The 20,856-nt window shown below is 47.1% G+C and overlaps 1 protein-coding gene across 1 annotated transcript; it reads right to left on the bottom strand.

The window, feature by feature from the left end:
• Window positions 1–403: 403 nt before the first annotated feature.
• RNF165 (ring finger protein 165) lies at window positions 404–19,214 on the bottom strand. Its single transcript, XM_006034860.1, has 8 exons — window positions 19,196–19,214; window positions 18,270–18,579; window positions 14,557–14,682; window positions 7,295–7,424; window positions 5,125–5,229; window positions 4,388–4,483; window positions 2,825–2,931; window positions 404–635 (listed from the first exon to the last, which is right to left on the bottom strand). The coding sequence occupies exons 1-8, from the start codon at window positions 19,203–19,205 to the stop codon at window positions 518–520; spliced, it is 1,002 nt and encodes a 333-aa protein (XP_006034922.1). The 5' UTR covers window positions 19,206–19,214; the 3' UTR covers window positions 404–517.
• Window positions 19,215–20,856: the final 1,642 nt, after the last annotated feature.

Raw genomic sequence — 20,856 nt, 5'->3', positions numbered from 1 at the left:
CCCCCCCCTGCAATGCTTTAATCAGGCACCAAAATAAGGAATCTATGAAAAAATATTTGGTGCAAATTAGGTTAACAGCGACATGTCCACCACAAGATGACTAGGGCATCAAACACAACATTTCTTAAGCTAACATGCTCCAGCTGCCATCCATAGAAATAGCTAAAGAACCCCTAACATGTTTCTACTTAGTCAAGAGGTATATATACAATCCTCATGAGATGCAGGATTGACAAGCCAGACTACCACAAACTAGTTCCTTCATGTTCAATACTAAATCTTCTGCAGCACAGGGCCTTCAAGCTCTGGGAATGCCAGCTCCCATGCATTGGGCCAATATGGCTGTTAGGATACTCTCCTACCCCTAGATTTTGTACCACCAACTCCTCCTCCTCCTCCTCGCTAATGTGCTTGCAGACTTCTCCTCTAAATCAAATGGCTCAGAAGGCAAAATTTTGCTGCAAGGGTTTATGGCCATACGACCTGGTAAGGAAAATGGTGCATCCAGCTGGTTCTTTCAGCTGTCGGAGCCAAGTTGTGTTTCAATGTCCACTCTGCAGATTGGGCACTTCTTGCTGGTGGCTAGCCACTGATCCACACACACTTGGTGAAATAGATGCATACAGGGTAAACGCCTGCAAGAGAAGAATCACACTCCTGTTAGGGGCCATGCACGGATGCACTTCAAGGAGGCTGGAAGGGAAAAAAAAAGACAACGAGAAAAACCTCGAGGGAGACGTAGACACTGACCCAGTAACCTAGAGGCAGGGACGAGAGCGTCATGCATTCTGCACACAGTGTATTTCACAGATTCGTGGATTCGAAGGTGAGAAGGGACCGTGATGATTGTCGGATCTGACCTCAGGCATAGCACAGACCATAGCATCTCAGCCAGTGGCTCTTGTATCATATCCACAGCTTCTATTTGAGCAATTACATCTCTGCCGAAAGGCAGCCAGGCTGGATTTAAAGACGTCAAGGGACAGAATAATCCACTGCCTCTCAGGGCATGGTGTTCCCATAGCTAATTACCCTCGCTGACGACATGCTGGCCTCTCTATTTCTTGCAGTTCAGTATAGTTAAATTTGTCCATCCCGATCTGCCTGAATGCAGCTGGCATCTTACACTGTCTTTGTGAGGACAGTCAGCTCTGTGCACTTCAGTGTACTTCACAACCACCCATTCAACAGAAATAAAGAGAAAATGGAGTAAAAAAAAAAAGGAGTGAAGGGCCAAGGCTCCTCGCCTGAGCTAATCTATGGTGGATCACTGGGATTTCTCCCTCCGTGAGTTTGCTGAGCGTCCAAAGTCATCCCAAATACGAGGCAAGAGAAAGGGAGGAGGCAGAGCTGAGCGCCCATGGTGCCACATAGCCTGATCTGGATTCAGCCAAGGAAGCAAGCTACCCCCTTGTCAAGGGCAAATCAGTGTAAACTGGCTGGGAATAAAGGAAGGCTGAAAAGCAGGGGAAAAAAGGAAACTCAGGAATAGCCTCCCAAATGGGGAAACCACCAAAGCAGTTTAAGGAGAGGGCTCACTCAGTTTAAGAAAAGGATGTTATGATACAGGTGCTTGAAGCAGCAGGGCGTTGGACTCCATGACCCAGGAAGCCTCTTCCAGTTGTATGGTCCTAGTCAAAGCATCTCCTCGCAGATGAGACACAACCCTGTCCTGAGCTGCACTTGGACTGGCCTCCCCAGCAAGGCCTGCAGCTAAATCATATGATTATACAGAAGTGGGGCTGGAAGGGACCTCCAGAGGTCATCTAGTCCAGCCCTCTACTCAAGGCAGGACCATCCCTATCCAAACCAGCCTATACAAATCCATAATCTAAACTCAGTGTAACACTGCCATTAAAATGACACCAACCCTTAGCTTGGCATCACTGTCCCAAAGCCACAAAGGGCTAGTTTGTCAGAGCCCGGACTCCTGGCTCCCAAGAGCTGAGTAAACCCACCGAAGCTCGTGCTCTACACACGTGTGTATAAAACTGTTAGGAGAAGGGCTATGGGCTCTACCTCCTCAGTCATTACACCATGTCTAAACCTTGGCTTCAATCCCACTTAAGTGAACACTGATAACATTGCTTTTGCTGTGATACAAGACAGGACCTCAGTGATAAAGGTTAGCCGGAGTCCTCTTGTTACAGCTTGGGTCGTGCTACTCAACCGCCTGTCTGCAGCGGCAGCTAGAACTTAATGGATAAGAGGCCACTAGCAAACACACCCAAATGGCCAAAAAAGGGTCATAAGCCAACCTTGAATTTCAGGTGCCTAGAAGCTGGACTAAGAAAAACCTGAAGCAAAACCCTAGATCCAACCCCCCTGAACTTGAATCTCAGGTCTTCCCATGGCCACTCTCATCAGAATGGGTTGACTTCAATCCCAATACACAAACCACCCCTGAATCAGAGACCTGCCTCCAGCTCAGAAACCTATTTTGTTCTTAATTTTGGCATCCAGCAATTTAACCGAATGCTGCACAAATGTTCCTCTGTGCTAAAGTCTTCAAGAAGAGAGAAACCAGAGACCACTGTTGGGAAAAAAAAACCCTTTGCTCCCAGCCTCCCACCCCACTGCGCTCTTTATCCACATTTTATAAAATGCGTTTTGAGACAGTCCTAATCATGTTTAGCTTCCTGCAGATAAACTGCACCCTGCATGCTCAGAGAGTTCACCAGAACAGGAGCTTTGACAGCCTTGTCTTGGATGCAGACCCACGCAGCGGTGAATGATTTCCAATAAATAAAATACAAACCAAGCAGAAAATGAATGGAGAGAGGCAGAGGGGGAGAGCCGGAGCTCTCAGTGGGAATGATTATACCTCACATCTTCTCCATCTTCAAGCATAGACAGACAGATTGTGCATTTTTCATCGGTGTCCGACTCCTCCCCGTCCTCCTTCTCAGCTTTGCCTTCCTGCGGTCTTCTCTGTGACAAGGTTAAAGACATAATTTAATTACAAAAGGAGAGCTGACAACTCTCTACTGCTCTCGAAAGCCTCCTGAGTTGGAGGAATGCGAATAATAAGCGCTTCGTTGTCAACTGAATAGACCCACCAGGTCAGGGAAGTCTGCCCAGCCAAAAACCTACAGAGGGAAGGATGCCAGGTCCTATTAATGTTCTGACTGTCAAAATGTACCGGGAGAGGAGAGGCAGAGAGAATAAATGTCAGCAGAGAAGCCAGGAAGCCATTTCCTCCCGAGTCCCGTGATTAATGTCACACTGATTATTAAGTCTCCGCAGTCTCTTGAGCATTTTGGGACCTGTAATTATGCGTGAGGGGCTGGATTCAAACCTCAGGTACAACGTGATTCCCACTGGCCTCCATAAACACCGCCTTATCTAATCCAGGCATCGTTTGTCCCTGTAGGCAACTGCATGTGTGTGCCTGAATTTCTAGGGTTGTGGGGTTTTTTTCTTGCAGACTTCATAACTGCAATCGTCTTCACAGGAGAGCTCAGAATCCCCTGGAGTGAATTGCACATGACCCTATGCTTCCCTTAAAAAATACCTTGCCACCTCCATTCTTGCTATCTCTAATGTGACAGCGCTGACAGCCCTGTGCCGGTGATGCTAGCCACTGTACAGATCTATAGAAAGAGAAAGGATGTTTAATAGAGCCCACTGTCAGCAAGGGCACAAATTGGTCCAGGAGTTTTTCCCAATGGTTTGCCTCAGCTTCTAGGTTTAGCAACGTTCCCTTTCCCGAGTGAGGGTGGCATAAACCCAGTTCAGGATTCAAAATCATATGCCCCACTGTCCCCTGGCCTCATCTCACACCAGTGTAAAGTGAGGTGACCGGATTTCATGAAAAGAAGTCGAGGAAGAGAGTTATCTTTCATGGACAGGAGAGTGCAAGCTTCCCCCTGCACTCCAGGAATGGAGTTTGGACTCACGGGAGTGGGTTTGTCCATGCTTTGCACACCACATAACTTTGTGGGTTTAACTTGTGGGTACTAACACTTGAATAAAAATGAGCGCAGTTGCAAGCACCAGGCCCTGTTTGCGTGTGCACGGGTCCTGCTGAGAGAAAGCTGCATTGGCTGAGCGGGAGAAGGTTCAGGTCCCTGGAAAAATCTGGCTTGCAGATTTGAGCCTACAAGTCAGAAAGCCACCATCAGACTGCCCTGGCCTGTTAGCTCAGGCTTGCCGCTGTGTGTTATCATCATCCAAATGAGAGGTGGCCTCTGGATTTTAAATTCCTCCCAAAATCTGGGGATGTTTGGATTTGAAGCTCTGGGCTCCAGCCTACCCTGTCACATGCACACTGTCCTATCTGACAAGGATGGCCCCATGTCTCTAGCTGCTGCACTCTCTTCCTTAGGCAGGGTGAGTCAGGACTGCTTGAGGAGCTGCCTGGAGATGCTGGCGGTCCGGCCCTCACCTTTTTGTACTTGTGTGGGAACGTGAACCTCTCGATGGTGTTCTGCACAGCTCCCCGGCTCACGCTGCCCAGTCTGTCCTCCAGCTGCAGCAGCTCCTGAAACACAAAGCACCAGCCAGTCACGCACCCACCTCGCCGACACCAACCAGCCTCTCAGACAAGAGGCAGCACCCACAAGATGAGAGATAGGGCTGTAAATCAGGGAAAAAGCCAGGGAGGGGTGGGGGCAAGGGCAGCCCTCCTAAGTTTTCATCCCAATGGCCAAGTGATTAAGGCACCTGCCTGGGAGCCCAAAGACCCAAGTGCTAGGCTGCCCTCCAACCTAAGAGGTTGGCTGTAACCACCACTGCACACAACAGGCATTAGCCAGGCCCCTCTCTAGTGCCCCTGGATTCGCACCACGGCCCGGCAGCACAACGGTGGACGTTGCAACACCAGCTGCATGAAAACACACCCGATAAGCTACAACTCCTGCCTGCTTTCTGTGGGGAGGCAGCCCTCGTCGGCCAACACCCAAAAGTCTGATCCTAAACCCGCTGGTGACATTAGACGTCTTTCCATAGACTTCAAATGGACTACAGCTCCAACTACATGTGTGTAGCACTCGGGTCTTATCCCACGTGTCCCTATTGCTCTGCTGCAGCCCAGCTGTGCTCCAGAGAAGAGCTGTAACAGTTTATATTACAACGTTTGCAGGTTCCTGGGGTTAACAACCACTGAAGTCAGAAGGTACGTACTTCATAGCTCTCCCTCACGGCAGATGTGTGCCTGTTCGGATTTAGTCCCTGAAGAGCAAGTAGCTGAAGCTGAGGATAAGGGTAGTTTCTGATTTCATGGACAACCTGTGCAGATTAGGGAAGAAAAATCATCTCAGCACCTTGAATCCTCTGACTGCCTTGACTTCAGATAAAACCTTTTTTTAAAAAGTACAGAACTTAAAGGGCAGCCTAATAACTAGCTTTTAGCCTCCAAAATGAAGATTTCTCTAAAAACAAAGAAATAATAGGACTTTAATAAGTCCTATTAATAAATATGAATCATAGTTATTTTTATTTCAATTCAATTATTTGTAATACTGTGTCTGTAGTCTCTGCAGTGTTGCCAACTCAAAGGCTTCAGACATTGCCAGACTGGCTTAAGAAATAGGAAGATTTTTTTTTTCAGAAATACATTTATGGTTCTCCTTATTTGTTCTCTGATCTTTTAAGTGTTTCTGAAACTTTTGAGTCATTTTTCAATTTCACTGCAACCAAAAAGTGTAGACAGTTGCCTTTTTTTTTAAGGAAAGCTAAGATTCTCACATGTTCACGTTCACCTGACTCCAGGACCTGAGGGCTTTAAGAAAAACACCAAAGGTTGTCATAAAACTGCCGCGGGTTAGCAATGCTTATGTGGGTCAACCCAAAATACAGTGTTCTCAGAATGGGAGCAAACCCATCGACGAAGTGACCAGGCTTTGTTCATGGACCAGGTTGACTAAAGTGCAAAAAGTTGAGAGGCAATGGTGACATTTTCAAAACTGGTCAGAGGATTGTGGACACCCAAATCTTAGTAGCATCTCAGTGGGTGCGGCTACACAAGATGTGTATTGTGCAGTTGACTAATTAACCGCAATAAATGTCTCGGTGTCTGCGTGTGTCCCTATAAGGGTGCATGAAACGAATAAATTCCACAGCAGGCTAGGACTTGCAAATACAAGGCTCACTCTGCTGCGGAGGTTTTTTGTGCACAGCAGCGCACGTGTAGACACTGACAGGACTGGCTGGGGATAGCTCAGAAGCACCCTCGTGCCCCAGCCAGCCCTGCCACTGCACCTTGAGCCTGGTTGGAGCAGCTCCAGGCTGGCAGGCTGACCCCCCTGGACCCCCTGCCAGCCAGGGCTGCTTCAACCTGGCTCAATGTGCTGCAATCTGGGTGCACATGTAAACTGCACACCCAGGAGCTTTCCCAGGAGCAATTAACTGAGGAGCAATAAGCTCTGCAGTTTATTGCTTCATGTTAATGGCTTATGGAAATGCACGCAGTTTGAGGTTTCCTCTTGAAATGACCCTACACCAATTTAGTGTTGGGCCTCTCCCTTACAATTGCAAAAATCAGAACACACCCAAAGGCAAACACTCTTTTTTTTTTAAATGCAAAATTTTGGAGGGAAAGGTCTGAAATAATTATATTTGACCTCAGGGGAAACTGTGTCAATAGTGAAGAGTGAGTTGGGATTTTTTTTTTCTTTGAGTTTTAACGTTCTGCAGTGATGCTTTGTGAAACCCACAGTTTACTCAGGTGCCCATTTAAATGAAAACAGGAAGAGGCTGTCAAGGATCCTTTTGAATGAAAAGGGGGTCAATGGACCTGTTTTTTATGTATGAGAAGTCCTATTTACGGTACCCCTGGCCCTATAAATTGGTTAAATTACATTTAAATCCCCTGTAAGACTCTTTTACAGCATGCAAGTAGTGGAAATACGAATAAAGATCAGTGACTCGAAGTGTGCTCTCAGTTAAAACAGGGGGGGATCTACAGTAACAACATCCACTTCAGTGGAGTTAACCTGGATTGACATTCGTTCACCTGAGAGCTGAATTTGCTTCAATGCCTAATAGCATGTGCCAGATCTTCCCCATTCTGTCTTGAACGTGTAGGCCAGCTTATCAGCTGGTGTAAAGTGATGTAGCTCCATTAGAGATAACAGACCAAACCCATCTTCAGCTAGTACACATCCTTCCTTGTAACTTTTCCTACCCCATGAGTATAACAATGCAACATTATCTTTTCAGACAGACTCCCTCCCACGGACAGAGATAAGTAGGACTCTTGGAAGACAGGTGATGGAAAGATAGCAGCCTTTATTTTGGTTTCCTTCTAGTAGACAATGCATAAAACATTTCCCAGCAAAAGCATTTCACTCACCATCTGCGTTGAGGATGTGTTCCTAGGGAAATGGTGCATTCTAGGTGTAGCTAAGTAATGCTGATAGGGCTGAGGAACTGTCCTAACCTGGAACTGGGCATGAGTCAGGCCAGCATCAACACTGAGATCCCTGCAAGCACAAGAACAGGCATATAACAATAATCTCATCTTTTTGCAATGCATCCCTTTATTTCCCCTCTACCGTTCCATTCATAATCCATACCACACTCAAGAAGCAAAAGGGCACAGCGCATTGGCTCCAATTTTCAGCTACACCGATTCAAATCCAGCTTAACGCCATTGATTCGGTTACTTCTGATTTACGTTAGTGCAGCAGGGCTTACAGAGATCAAGGGGGCCCGGATTTGCCCTCTGCACTCTCCTCGCCAACATATAAGAGCTCTGATCTGCTTTTGTTTTGCTAAATAAATGCACCGTTCTTTGCTGGGTAGCACAAACCTGAGTTCGACTGGCTTCATAACTGGATGAGCGACAAATCTGTAGCTCTGCTAAGACTGAACCAGCTGGGTTAGAGCAGGGCAGCGTCTATCCTTACTTATGTCAGTGTAAATGTGGAGTAACTCCACTGGTTACCTCCAGCAGCAGGAGGCTGGACTCTGTGAGCCAGGCGCTCTCTTTCAGCCCTGTGCTCCTATTAATTAGATCACAAAAACCCCACAAAAAAAGAAATTTGGACCCACATATTCCTGCCTAGAACCCCTCTAATCGAACAGATGCCTTTCTGTCTTCCAGAAAGACATCTAAGTCTTGATCTGAAGACTCCAGAGATGCAGAATCCACCGCCGCTCTCAAAAGAGGAGCCTGCAACTTACTGCATTGCATTTCTGATGCATCTGCCCAGCAGAAATTAATTATCGTTCTGTACCACATCCCCTCTGCACTGACGCGGGCACAAGCCAGTGAGCTGCAACATGCTGGCAAGCCCCATCCCCATGGGTCTGTGTTGGAGGGAGGAGAACGAGGACAGTATCTCCATCTATAATCCAATTTACCGATCCCCTGTCTCTCCAGAGAGAGAAATCTCTTCGCAAATAAATGCTGAATGCCGTTCGTTTCCCCCTAATTACAAAAGCAGGCGCTTTAATAAACATTGTCTTAGCATTTACCAAAGCAAAGCTCATTAGAAGAGAGAAATTGCCATTCATTTCATCTTCAGAACTTCTTTCCCCTGAAGCAGAGGAAGGCAGCAGCCAGCGCTGCGACTTGTTATGAACCGTCAAACATTTCTCCAAGTGGCTCTTGCTCAGCAGTGGGTGACAGACACGAGGAGACGATAGCTGTGGAAGTACCTGGCAGCACGGGGCCCCAAGCAGCGTGGGCATTGGAGCACATCAACCCCTTCTCTAGCCTAGACCTCACCTCCCTCGGTTGTCTGAGGCCTCCTGTTATATGTGAGCTCCTATGGAGAAGGGGCCAAAAACAGGCCAGGTAGAAAGCTATAAAGAGGTAAGGGGGGCCAGGGAGGGGGCTTCCAGCTGAGAAGAGATTTGAAAGCCATTGCATAATACTGTGTATGAAAAGAAGACAACTATGAGCTAAAGAGTAGCTGTATGGGCCGGTGGATCGGGCCCTGCGGTGGGACTCAAGAGACCTGGTTTCTATTCCTTGCTCTATCCCTGAACTATTGTGTGGCCTTGGGGCAAGTCACTTCAGCTCAGCTTTGCCTCCCGGTCTTAAGGTGCTCTGGGAACACATCTACATGACAGCAACATCTGTGCCCAACATGTGGACAACCAGGGATGTACGAGACAGCTTTTGCTTCCAGAGTTTATTACAAAGTGAATCCCTGCTCCTCCAAAGGCACTGGTCCAAGAAGACCCTTCTTGACCAAAGCTGCCAGAACTGAAGCCAGCCTTCAGGAGCAGGGGCTGCTTGCATGGGTGTCCTACCAGGCTCAAGACCCGTACAGAGCCATTACGCCATGCTTCTGGGTCATCCCTCTTTCTCTCCAGCTTCAGGTCATCCCTATTCTCTTCTCTACTGGGTCCCGGTCTCCCACCCTGGGCTCCTCATCCTAGCTTAGTTCACAGACCCCTTGGGGCTGAGTTTTCCAACAGCACCTGTGGCTGTAGGCACCACTGACAAGAAGGGCTCAGGACCGTGTCTGAGAAGTCATTTCTTCTGAAAATTACAGTGAAAAATATCAAACATTGGTCACCACCGCTAAGCAGCAAAACCCAAACTTAAGCAAAGACAGGAGTGGCCTCGTTTTACAAAGTGCTGAGCACCCACAGCTCCCTTGGGGTTGATGGAAACTCAGGGTGCTTTCACCTCTGAGCCAGGTACTGAAATATGCCCACCTGGTTCGAAATGTTGGGCATAGCGTCCACCCCTTTGTAGCATCTCGCCCTCCCCCAGCACAGACAGTGGTGACATGGAAGTCGCTGGGACTTCATCACAAGGGCTGAAAGGCAGGAGGAGTTTCTGGAGTTGGGGGAAGCAACCCAAGTATGGGATCCTTTAAAAGATCGTTTCTCTTCCTCTAAAAGCCTAGACTCACCTTGACAGCTCATTGTCACCACTGGGTTACATAAGGGACAGCAAACAAATGGCTTCATGACAGGACTATACAGAAATGCCCAAACTTTCCCCTGCCCCAGCCACTTATTATTATCATTTAAATTAGAGTAGGGCCTTGAGGCATCTGTCACTGTGCCAGGTGCTGTACCCCTAACTCTCTCCTCAAGACATCAAGGACTAGAAGGGTAGACGATGGCAGGGAGACGGAGGTACGCAGAGATGGAGTTGCTTATCTGAGGATGCCCAGCAGGTCACGGGCAGAGCCAGAACCGAGCCCAGGGTGCTGGCCCCTAGTCTGGCATCTCTGCCACTGGGGCAGACATCCTCCTGCATGAACATTATACACCTTTGCAAGACATGCTCAGTGCAGGGCTTGGCAACCTATGGCCCATGGGCTGGATCCAGCCTGTGAAGATGCTGGCTCTATCCCGCAGAGGTCTCATCTGGCTGGAGGTAGCATCGAGCGGTGTCATAAAGCTCTGCTTGTACCATCCATTTCCTCTGCAGAGCCCCCACTCTGCAGGCTGATCTCTCATGCCTGCACTTACCCTCACCACAGAGTTTGCCACCACTCATTTGCTTTTCAGGACAGGGATTGGGGTCCACAGCAGAGGTCTGCAGCCTGTGCATGGGCCAGGTTGGATACGGCAGCTTGTGACAGCAACAAGTTATGAACTCCTTGCTAGCAGGTAGCAACAAACTGGGAAGCAGAGGATCTGGGTTCTAGTCCCAATTCTGGCAATGACTTTTTAAGTGGCTTTTAGCATGTAAATTCCTTTCTTTGCAACACCCTTTTTTTTTGGAAAGAGCTTTGAGACCTATGGATGAAACCTACTATGAAAGAATAAGGCATCGGCCTTTATTTCTAACCTTGTGGTGCCAAATTAACTATGAAACTAACTTGGAAAATAAAATTTAAGGAAAAATAATCAGGTCCTTTAGATCCGCACAAGGTCCCTAGTCAGCAGATTGTATTGGCTAATGTTCCTCCAGGTGTTTGGGAATTAATACATCTGACCAACCAGCTGGGGAAGTCAAAGCAAATAATATTCTAGCATTACATGTTTAAAAAAAAACAACCCAAAAAACAAGCATTGGTACAGAGCACTGATGTACGGACATTATGAATTCAGATCTTACTGTTTTGCCTTCAGGGGGTATCTCACTTAGAAATAATAACTGAAGGATTAGAGCCAAGATAACAGGTGAGATTGTATTCGCTTAATGCATGTTCAGAATTTTATATCAGGAAACAAAGGGAGTTTCTCTCATTTGGTTTAAGCACCAAAACATTTTAATAAAGGCTTGGTGGTTTAAGAGATCTGAGTTCTTGCCGCCCTTCCCACCGTCCCCGTCTCATGTAAGAAAGTGCTCCGTTACCTTTGAGCAAGTGCAAATCTACGCTGATGTATTAATACATTAGAGAAATGTTTTTACATCTGTCGCTGGGGTGGAATAGTACAAGCACCCTGAGGGGAAATGAGTCACCAAGATGTACATACAGTATATGATTTCCTGCCATCCACTCCCTCGGTTTTTATAAGGCCATTGTACAGCCAAGGGAAAAATAGGAAGAGGGGAAGTGGTGCTTTGTGAGATACTACTAATAATGATCCTAATTAACATTGCTCACACACACGTGCACATGCACGTGCATGCATGCACACACACACTCATACACACACACACACACATACACACACACACACTCCTTTCCAGATAGAAGTCAAAGCACTTTCCTAACCCGTATAAGCCACGCTGCATGGGCTGCATTCTGGTCCCCCTGGCATCTGCAGAAATGCTTGAGTAGAAACAGGAAGGATCTGGCCCTATTTTTTATTACATATAATTACCCATGAAACAGCTATGTTAAAAAAGCATTCACAGTTTGCAAAGCAAAGCACTCAGAAGTTCCCAAACGCCATAATTAAGGTTGCCTGTGCAAGTTTAATTTGACCCCCCTTGTGCGTAAGCATTATGATCATCTTTCGTGACATGATCGCATGCTATTTTTTTCCCCACAGGAGCCCCTGCCTTGTTCACCAGACAGAATGAATGGTGATAATTAATAAGCAGCTAGTCAAAATTTGGGTTTTCCTCAGAACGTGCCCTTGTGCCTTATTTTCTTATTATTCAAACCTTCCTCTGAAGAAGGAATTATTCGGGGGGGGGGGGTGCTTTTCTAGGGTGGTTTTGTCCGGTTTAATTTTCTTCCGCAGAAACACAAGGAAAGGTTGGAAGGACGGGGATTATTTGACCTGAAGAAGAGACGACTGAGAGGAATTTGATAACAGTCTTCCAATAAAGGATTGTTACAAAGCGGACGGTGGTAGACTGCTCTCTGTGGCTGCAGGGGGCAGGACAAGAAGTAACAGGCTTAAATTGCAATAAGGGAAATTTAGGCTGGATATTAGGAAGAAGTTTCTAACTCTGTGGGTGGTTAGGCTCTGGAAGAGATCACCTAGAGAGGCTGTGAAATCTCCACCACTGGAAGTTTGTAAGAGCCGGTTAGACAAACCATTGCTTGCGAGAGTTAACACAGGGCTGATTCTGCTTCCAGCAGAAGGCTAGGCTACATGACCTCCTGAGGTCCCTTCCAGCCCCGTTTCTCAATGGTTTCATAGGGCTAACACTACAGTATCTGAGCGCTTGATAAATATTAATGAATCTCCATAGCACTCTGTGAGGTGTGGGGGTATTATCATCCCAAAGTTATTTATTGAGTCCTGAGGCATAGATACATTAAGGTCAAATGTCTTCATTTTGGGGGTCCAGTTGGAGACACTGAGCTCCTGACTTTCCAGGACGGCTATGCATCACATAGCAGTATATATGTTCCAGCACTACTCCCCTCGACTTGGGTCATGGCTTGGGCTCCCTACACTTCAAGTCAAACTCTTGGATCTCATGTGAAGCACCAGGAAATGAAGACCACAAATGAGTGGCCATTTGCATTGAGTTGTTCAACATCACACAGGAGCTGTGTGTCAGAGGCAGGGATAGAAACCAGTTTTGCAGGGCAGCACTCAACTGCCTTAGCACTGAGATCACCCCTTGTCTTCTTGCAAGTCCCTGCCTCATTCGCTCCACACTTCCCCCTTCTGCAAGAGGCTACACCCTCCTTCACTTCACAGCCGCCGCTCTCTCCCGGAGCGGGTCCACCTGCGTGTGCACTGAAGGAGGCAGGGGTCCTGTGGAGAAATCTCGTGCAACTAAGGTGATCCCACAAAGCTTATCCCCAGTGGGAACAAAATTAAAATCACATGGAAGTCAGGCAGCATTGCCTAACGTCCGAGGGACTGTGCAACTTTAACAAGAGGTTTTTAATGCCATTTTTTGTGTGTGCAACTTTTTAGGTTTTTTTAAAAACAAGGATCAAGAATTGGAAATTCTATCATGCGTCTTTATTGTGACATTCACATGGGTACCTTCAGGTCTGCCACACAGACCCGTGTCCCTTGAGCTAACAGAGTAGCTGGCAGCAGCAGTAGGTTGTTACGCTGTGTGGACCAGCACTGGGGGTAGGAGACACACACTGTCTTCAAAAGGAGGCTAGGTAATCACCTTGCCGGGGCTGTTTGATCCCAGCCCTCTTTCCTGCCCGTGGCAGGGGGTCGGACTTGATGATCTGCTCAGGTCCCTTCTGATCCTACCAACTATGAAACTATGAAACTGTGCCAGTGGGCTGACCAGGTAGGTGGTGATGGGAGGGAATGGTGACTTTCTGCCATCTTGGTGCCAGTCCAGGTCCTGGAAGGGGAGGATGCGCTAATAGGCCCTGGCCCTTCTGCTTGCCCCGTCCCCCAAGCTCGAATCTTTCTGCCCCATGCCCTCCCTCTGTGCAACTCTCCTGTCTCTACCCTCTACCTAACTCCTCATTCCCGTCCTGTTTGTCCATCCAGTTTCCCCAGTCCCAGCTATTCATCTAATTGGTCCCTCCACACTCCTGCTGGCTGTCACTCCTACTCTCGTGCCAACCGGCAGGCTCTTCTCCCAGCCCCTGGCCCCAGTTTCCTTCCCCCACTAGTCGTAGTTCCCCGCTCCTGGCTCTTCATCTGATCTGGCTCTCCCTCTCCAGCCTTGGGTGGGTCATCCCTATTCTCTTCTCTACTGGGTCCCAGTCTCCCTCCCTGGGCTCCTCATCCTAGCTTAGTTCACAGACACACACACACACCCTTCTACAAAACCTTGTTTCAGCCTCTTTGTCCAACCCCTGTCTGTCCTCCCCCCATCTCAGTCCCTGGCTCAATTTGCTCCCTTACTGCTATTGACCCCATTTTTCTCCTCTCTGTAAAGCTGAGATTGCAAGACAGGGCAGGCAAGTGGCCAGGACGTGGAGCAGTAGGGCCCTCCAGACAGCAAGGACAGCTCAGAGCAGGCTCCAGCCAGCTCCAGTTCTGATTCAGAGAGCTGTCACTGCTCAGCGGCAGTCTGCAGCGCTCAAACCAGCTGTCTGCAGCCCAGGATCTGATCCGCTAAATTCAGCTCAGACTGACAGGGGAGGTAAACAGGGAGAAGGCAATCACTAGGCCTAGTGTGGTGCTAGGATGCTGAGCCTGCCCTTCTCCTTGCTATACAAGTGGCGTTATGCTGCGAGCAGTGCTGTGGGGATTGGCGGTGCTCATTTCTCACTGTCATACCTGGGCACCGCAATCTTGAATAGCCACAGTCGTCTTTAGCTGGGGTTGTATGCCTCAGTCCAAGCAAAACGAAAGACTTACCAGTCTGTGCCTTCAGCTAAGTACCTGGGCTGCGGCCCCATGGGTTGAGGAGTTTGCAGTTGGTGGCCAAAGTCAAAGCCTGGGTGTAACCGATGAGGTTGAACAGACATGCGCTCCTGAGTCCGCCTGCGGGGGGGAAAAGCAGAGCAGGGGTGGTGAGAGACAAGGCGGCTGAGCCTGGGTGCCGGCAGCTGGGAAAGGGAAACTTGTGCTGGGCTAAGCACTGGGCAGATGGCCATCAACGACTCCCACAGGAGGGATGAACAGCTCTCTACTTCCTGCAACTAAGAAGTGGGGGGAAGATATCGCTGTCCAACAAAGTGTTATCTGTATAGTTTCTATATAACATCCTAAGCCCATAATACTAAATAAGGTGAAAAAACAGCAGCTAGAGAAATGGCCAGTTTTAGGAACTGACAGTCAACAGAGGCAAGGCCTACAGAGGATGGGATGGAGGGGAAGCAGGAGCACAGAGTGGTGATGTGATGTGCCCAAGGTCAACGAGAAGGTCAGCAGCAGACCCAGGAAAATGTCTGAGCCCATGTCTAGAGATGCTCCCAACACCCTCAGAAGTATATAAATAGCTATCTAAGTGCCATACTGGGTCAGACCATCTAGTCCAGTATCCTGCCCCCAGAAGGACAAAACTGGATGCTTTAGATGGAGAACACTAACCAGGGTCTATCTCGAGTGTCCCCTCCCATGTTTGTTAGCCTCCCTGACATCCACCGTCATCGGTTTAGAGGTGCCAGAAGATACATCCCTGACTGCTCCATTGACTCTTCTGCCTATTCTGGTCTAAGAAACGTATTTTCTTCTTATCAGCATCATAAATTCAGCCAGAGGTCTGCAAGTCAACACACGCACACTCTGACTTGGGCATCAGCCGTCATAACAAAGAAGCACTGACCAAAACTGCCTACATCTCAGTAACCTAGGTGTCTCCAAGTTCAGTTTATTAACATTTGGGGAGCCCCATTTGGGCATAACTGAAGAGCTTGTGGTCCTGGCTGGGGACCTTAGCCAACAGTTCTCCTGACAAAAGACAGGCTAGAGTAGATCCAGCCTGCTCTCCCATGGCTCTGCAAAGACAAAGACAATACAACTTAGAGAAAGAAAAAGCAGCAAAAACTCCTTTGAGCCCCTAAGAACTGGTCTATGCACAGTTTTCACTCCAATTAAATGACCTCAGTTTCTAACCAAAATAGTTACAGATTTCCTAAAACCAGATGGGAGCAAGGCCTCGAGTATCTAGCGTAGCTCTGCATATGCCAGAGGTTGTTATATACACATCTAATGTCTTGGCATCAGTGCATTAATGCACACAGGGGATCAAACATTATGAACAATTGCACAAAGACACTGGGGAAAATAGTGGCCAAATCCTCAGCTCTCTGCACAGTCCTTATTTAACCAAACTCCCACTTACTGATGTTCTGGGGCAGAGATTCAGGAGCAAACAGAGCAAAGCTGCTATAGAAACAGGAGCTGTACTTCACCAGTCCTCAACTGGTACAGCTATTTTCAGAAAGAATATGCTGGACTAGCGAAGAAGGTCTTCACCTTTTCCATAGCAGGACCCTCCTCCTCATACCAGTTCTCCCCCATGGATAGCTGCCACTATAGGTGGGCTCTCTCATTATCAATGAGAATGATCTAATTCAGCATCACAATTGCTATGTAGAACCACAGCCAAAGGTCTCAGCTGAGTGCAATAAGGAATGAATACGCGACACCATTAGCTCATCCCCAAATGTTGTTGCAAGTCAATTATTAACAACTAAAAAATAAAACAAGCATGAGAAAGATGCATGACTTAAAGGCACAAAGCGTATGAATCTTCACTCCACGGCACGGCAGCACTGCAAAGTTTCATACATTTACTTCCGACCCATTAGTGTAATCCACAACTTGATTCCCGAGTGTTTTCAATCCACACTCTCCATCCTTTGCTTTATATAAACCACTCGCTCAAGAAATTCAATCCGAGTCAAATTAGACATTCATTTCCACCTCTACTACGTTAAAATAATTCTCTTTGCGGGCAATCTCTTCTGAATCCAGGTTGTCTCCTTTGATTGGATGTTCAGCAAATCAACAGCCTCATTTATTCTACATACAGTTGGATTACAGCCATAAATCTCTAGCTGGAAGAGGGATCATTTGCCTTTCCACAATCTGTACATACTACTGAACGGTCCCCGAATATGTAGATGAAGAGTTACATATGGCTTTGAAACCTCGAGGAGAAACGTGTAGGTCTAGTGTATCATTTTCTCTGTAGTTCAGCACAGATTATCTACAATTTTAAAATGGTGCAGTATGGATTTTCCTGTCTTTTACAGTGGTAACTCCATGTGACTCTAGATTTACTCTGGCGTGACACAAGAAGCAGTCTTGGTACTTTTAAATTCATGTTTATAATTAAAAAGCCAAATATTTTCCCCAGTGTCTTTGTGCAATTGTTCACAATTCTAATCTCCCGTATGCATTAATGCATTGATGCAAAAGCACTATACACATTAGATGTGCATAAAATGAATTATTTGAATAAACCTGTGTTTTCTGAGCACGGTGGGCACATCAATCAGGTGTTTTCAATTGGCAAATGTTTCAGATGTATTAAAAAATGTACATACCACTACAGTTCAGGTCCAGCTCAACCTGTACGTAAATTAGTGGCTTATTTTAAAGCAGCTAAGCATCCACCGCTCCTCCTGTATGGAGGTCCTTATACTATTACTGTACTGATGTGTATACCACATGAACATCTCTCCCAAAAATTCACCATCCAAAATCAGTGTGTCCTAAGTGAAGCTGATTTCTGCACTGGAACAGAAGCATGGAGATGCTGGGGAATGGCTGCTTGGGGCTGGACTGGTTTCTGTGATGTATAGAGGAAGGGCAGAGTCCACCCTCCAGTGTCACTGCCCTCCACTTGCTGCTGAGCCAAAAGCTGCTGCCAATTTGGCAGCGGCAGTAACAGGATTAAACCTCTAGCAACAGGATGGCAAGTGATGCTGGAAAATAGACTCTGCCCCTGTTATGTGCAGCCAGCATTTAGCCATGGCTCTAAAAACAATTTGGTTTTCTTCATGCTGCTTTCCCAGAACAAGGTGTGTGTCCTATATGGGGTCCTGTGGTGTTCGAGACATTATGGTAATCCCCACAAATTAGCAAAGTTAACAATCTGGCCTGTGGATTCTCTACCTGTTGATGATCCCTTTGGTGCCAGGCTGAAGCTGTGGCATTGACAGCTAGAATAAAAGATTATGCCATTGGCAGCAAGTGAGAGAACAATGTGATGCTCCTTACTACTCCACGATACTACTTACACTAAGCCACTTCCCAGAATTTAAGATGATAGGAAATTCCTTCCATCCTGACCCTAGAAATCTTTGGGACTCGAGCCCCTGGAAAAATCAGGCCCCGGGCACCTATCTCTTGAAGCAGGTCAGAAGTGGGTAGAATGCCATATAGCATCCCTCTGGACTCATAACATTTAATGGCCACTGTTTTATTACAGATCATGACCCAGACACCGTGCCAAATTCAGCCCCGAGCAAGTTGTTAGTGGCACTGGGAGTCACACGCCAGCCCCAGCACTGAGTTTCTCTCGTGTGGCACGGAAGAAGAGAAGATGCCCTCGCGAGCTGTTTGCTATCTGGCATGGGTTAACTTATTGTTCCTCTGCTTCTTGCAGAATAGCTCACCTGGGATGAGGCATAAGCCTACGGTGCTGGGCCTCGAGGAGCTGCTGCTGGAGGAGGTATTGCTGGTGTAGCGCCTGAGGTAGGAAGGAGGGTCCTGTCACATCCTGAAACGGCAGGGCTGGCATAGGTGGCAGGGGCTGGTGCAGCGAGCCATTATGCTGGTGAGCTGTCGCCATGTGAGGGTTCAGCCCTGGCTGTGGCTGGACAGGGTGAGGGAGAGGGAAGTCAGCTGAGATCTGAGGTTGGGGGCCCAGATGGAAGTGCCGGCAGGAGGTAGCATGAGGATGCTGAGACCTTTGAAAGGGAGCACCTGGAAGAGAAGACCATCAAGCCTGTCATGGAGCCACAGAGATACAGTTGTAAGGTAACACATATAACCATAAAGCCTTCTTCTAAAATACCCAGTGCTTGTCAGGATTTTTCCCATAAAAAGTATTTTTTTTCCCCCCAAAAACCAAAAAGACCTAACACATGCAAACCATTTCACTGAAAGCCTGTTGTGGTGGATTTCCCGACTGAAAAAAACTCTAAATCTGGATGAAGCTTTGAAATTGTTTAAAAAGGGTTGAAACTAAATGTTTTTTATGGTTTACAATGACTTTGGATTTCAAAATGTTTACCAAGGCAGAAGTTCAAAAAGTCAAAACTGAAATGACATCTTTCTAAATTCTAACCGTGAAATGTTTCAATTGAGTCAAATGAGTGATCTCCGTTTGCACTGAGTGTCAAGATTTTGACTTTTCTAGCAGATATAGAATGGGAATTTGGGGGGGGCGGAATTTCAAGTATTCTAACAGACCAAAAAACCATCATTTTCCTCCCAACTCCTAATAGTAGCTCAAACAGAACAATCCCCTGTTGACTAAAGGAAAGAGTAGATGGCCCAGGAGGCATCTTCCATCTGTAACATCAATGATGAAAATCACCTGGAAGCATGACTGGATTTCCAAGCTTGTCTCCACAGAAGCTGGCCTTTGAACGATAAGTGGACCAAATGGATAGCTTCATTAAATGGGATGTGTAACAATAAAGGAATATACTGTATTGTTTCAACTATAAGCTGACCTGGCATAGGTTGACCCTGTATTTTAAGGTTCAATTTTTTTGAAAACCAGCTTTGCCCCTGAATATAAGTAGTATGCTAAAGATAAAATACCTTGAATTGCTCTTGCCCTTACAAAATCCCACAGGAGAATCGAATGATCACGGAAAGGACCCAAAGGGTTAAAAACACTCAAAATACCACAACAGTACTGAGGAAGCTTGGAGAAAGGCTGTTATATGAGTGCAATGTCTTAAAGCATTCAATGAAACCAGTGAACACTCCTGTTCTGCTGTCCTCACGTAGTGAATTAAAAGGCCCTCATCCAAGTTACTTACATTTAGTCTGTAACATAATGCAAGACTGTGGGTATATGAAATACTCTTGTAAGTTCATTAGGATAAATTTTTCAACAGAGAAGAAAGTCAGCACAGAAGAAAGCAGAAAATGGAGATTCTCTTATATTTTAAAGTAACCCCTTGTTCAGCCCTAGTGAAGGCCCATGTAGGCTCTTGGTAACATTTGTAAGACCAGTGGTGGCCTTAAAAAAGGGCAAACGAGGTGACTGCCCAGGGTCCCACACTTTAGGGGGCTCCAACATTTTGCAATAAATGTCCGACTTGCTTATAGGCCATCAAAATTAAGCCTCCAAAGGGCCCCAAATGATTCTTTTGCCCAGGGCCCCAACAAGCCCAAGGCCACCACTGGTATGACCTTTCCTTACCTAAGAAATGGCTCTGTCAATAACACCTTGATATCCCCCCATTCCTTACCTAAGAAATGGCTCTGTCAATAACGCCTTGATATCCCCCCCCCCCTCTCTCCCCCACCACTGGGGGTGCTAGTCATAAACCAGGGGATGGTCCGATAGTTGGGGTATTATGCCATGGGTGACTGGTGCTTCCTGAGTCGGGGCGGGGAGCCAGATCGCCAATGGCGGGGGAGGGGGGGGAGGGGATGGTCCCCCAGTGGCCAATCGCTGACTGGGAGAGGGGGTCCGCCAGCGGAAAATCACCAACCAGGGGAATTGCCCAGCAGCTGATCACCAAGCCAGTGGTGAAACTGGAAGTGCACTTCCAGTTTCGCAACTGGTGCTTCCAGGGGGTGCACGTCCGATCGCAGGGGGTGCACGTGCACCAGCGTGCATGCCCTATGCATTGCAATGGGGGTGAAGTTCCTGACTCTGCCACATTCCTTCTATGTGATGTCAAGGAAATGACTTGGTATTTTTGCACCTCAGTTCTCCTTCAGTAAACAAGAATTATAGCAGTTCCCCACTTTATGGGTGAGGACAGATGCATTAGACTGCAAGTTGCTCAGACACCATAGTGATAAAGGCTATAAATGCAGTCAATTAAAATTTGCACTTTCTCTAGTGCTTTCCCTCAGATCATCTCCCATATTAATTAGTTTGGCCTCACAACTCTCCTGTAAAGTGGATGGGAGTTGCTGGCTTTCATAATCTTATTACAAATCTCATGAGATTTGGTGACTTTCTTCCAGCCTCAAGTAATTGTATGAAATGCTCAGCTCTCTGTTCACAAA

This window comes from Alligator sinensis, unplaced genomic scaffold (genome assembly GCF_000455745.1).
Source record: "Alligator sinensis unplaced genomic scaffold, ASM45574v1 scaffold518_2, whole genome shotgun sequence".
Classification (NCBI taxonomy): domain Eukaryota; kingdom Metazoa; phylum Chordata; order Crocodylia; family Alligatoridae; genus Alligator; species Alligator sinensis.
The sequence above is the reverse complement of the archived record's forward strand: the minus strand, read 5'-3'. Positions and strand labels throughout refer to the sequence as shown.

Bases quoted from the DNA above. Each gene is read 5' to 3' on its own strand.
- RNF165 (XM_006034860.1), bottom strand. The intron at 14,683-18,269 runs GTGAGCTATTCT...TCCCCCCCGCAG, and splicing joins AGGCTTATGCCTCATCCCAG to GCGGACTCAGGAGCGCATGT. The intron at 4,484-5,124 runs GTACGTACCTTC...TTTGTGTTTCAG, and splicing joins CCGTGAGGGAGAGCTATGAA to GAGCTGCTGCAGCTGGAGGA.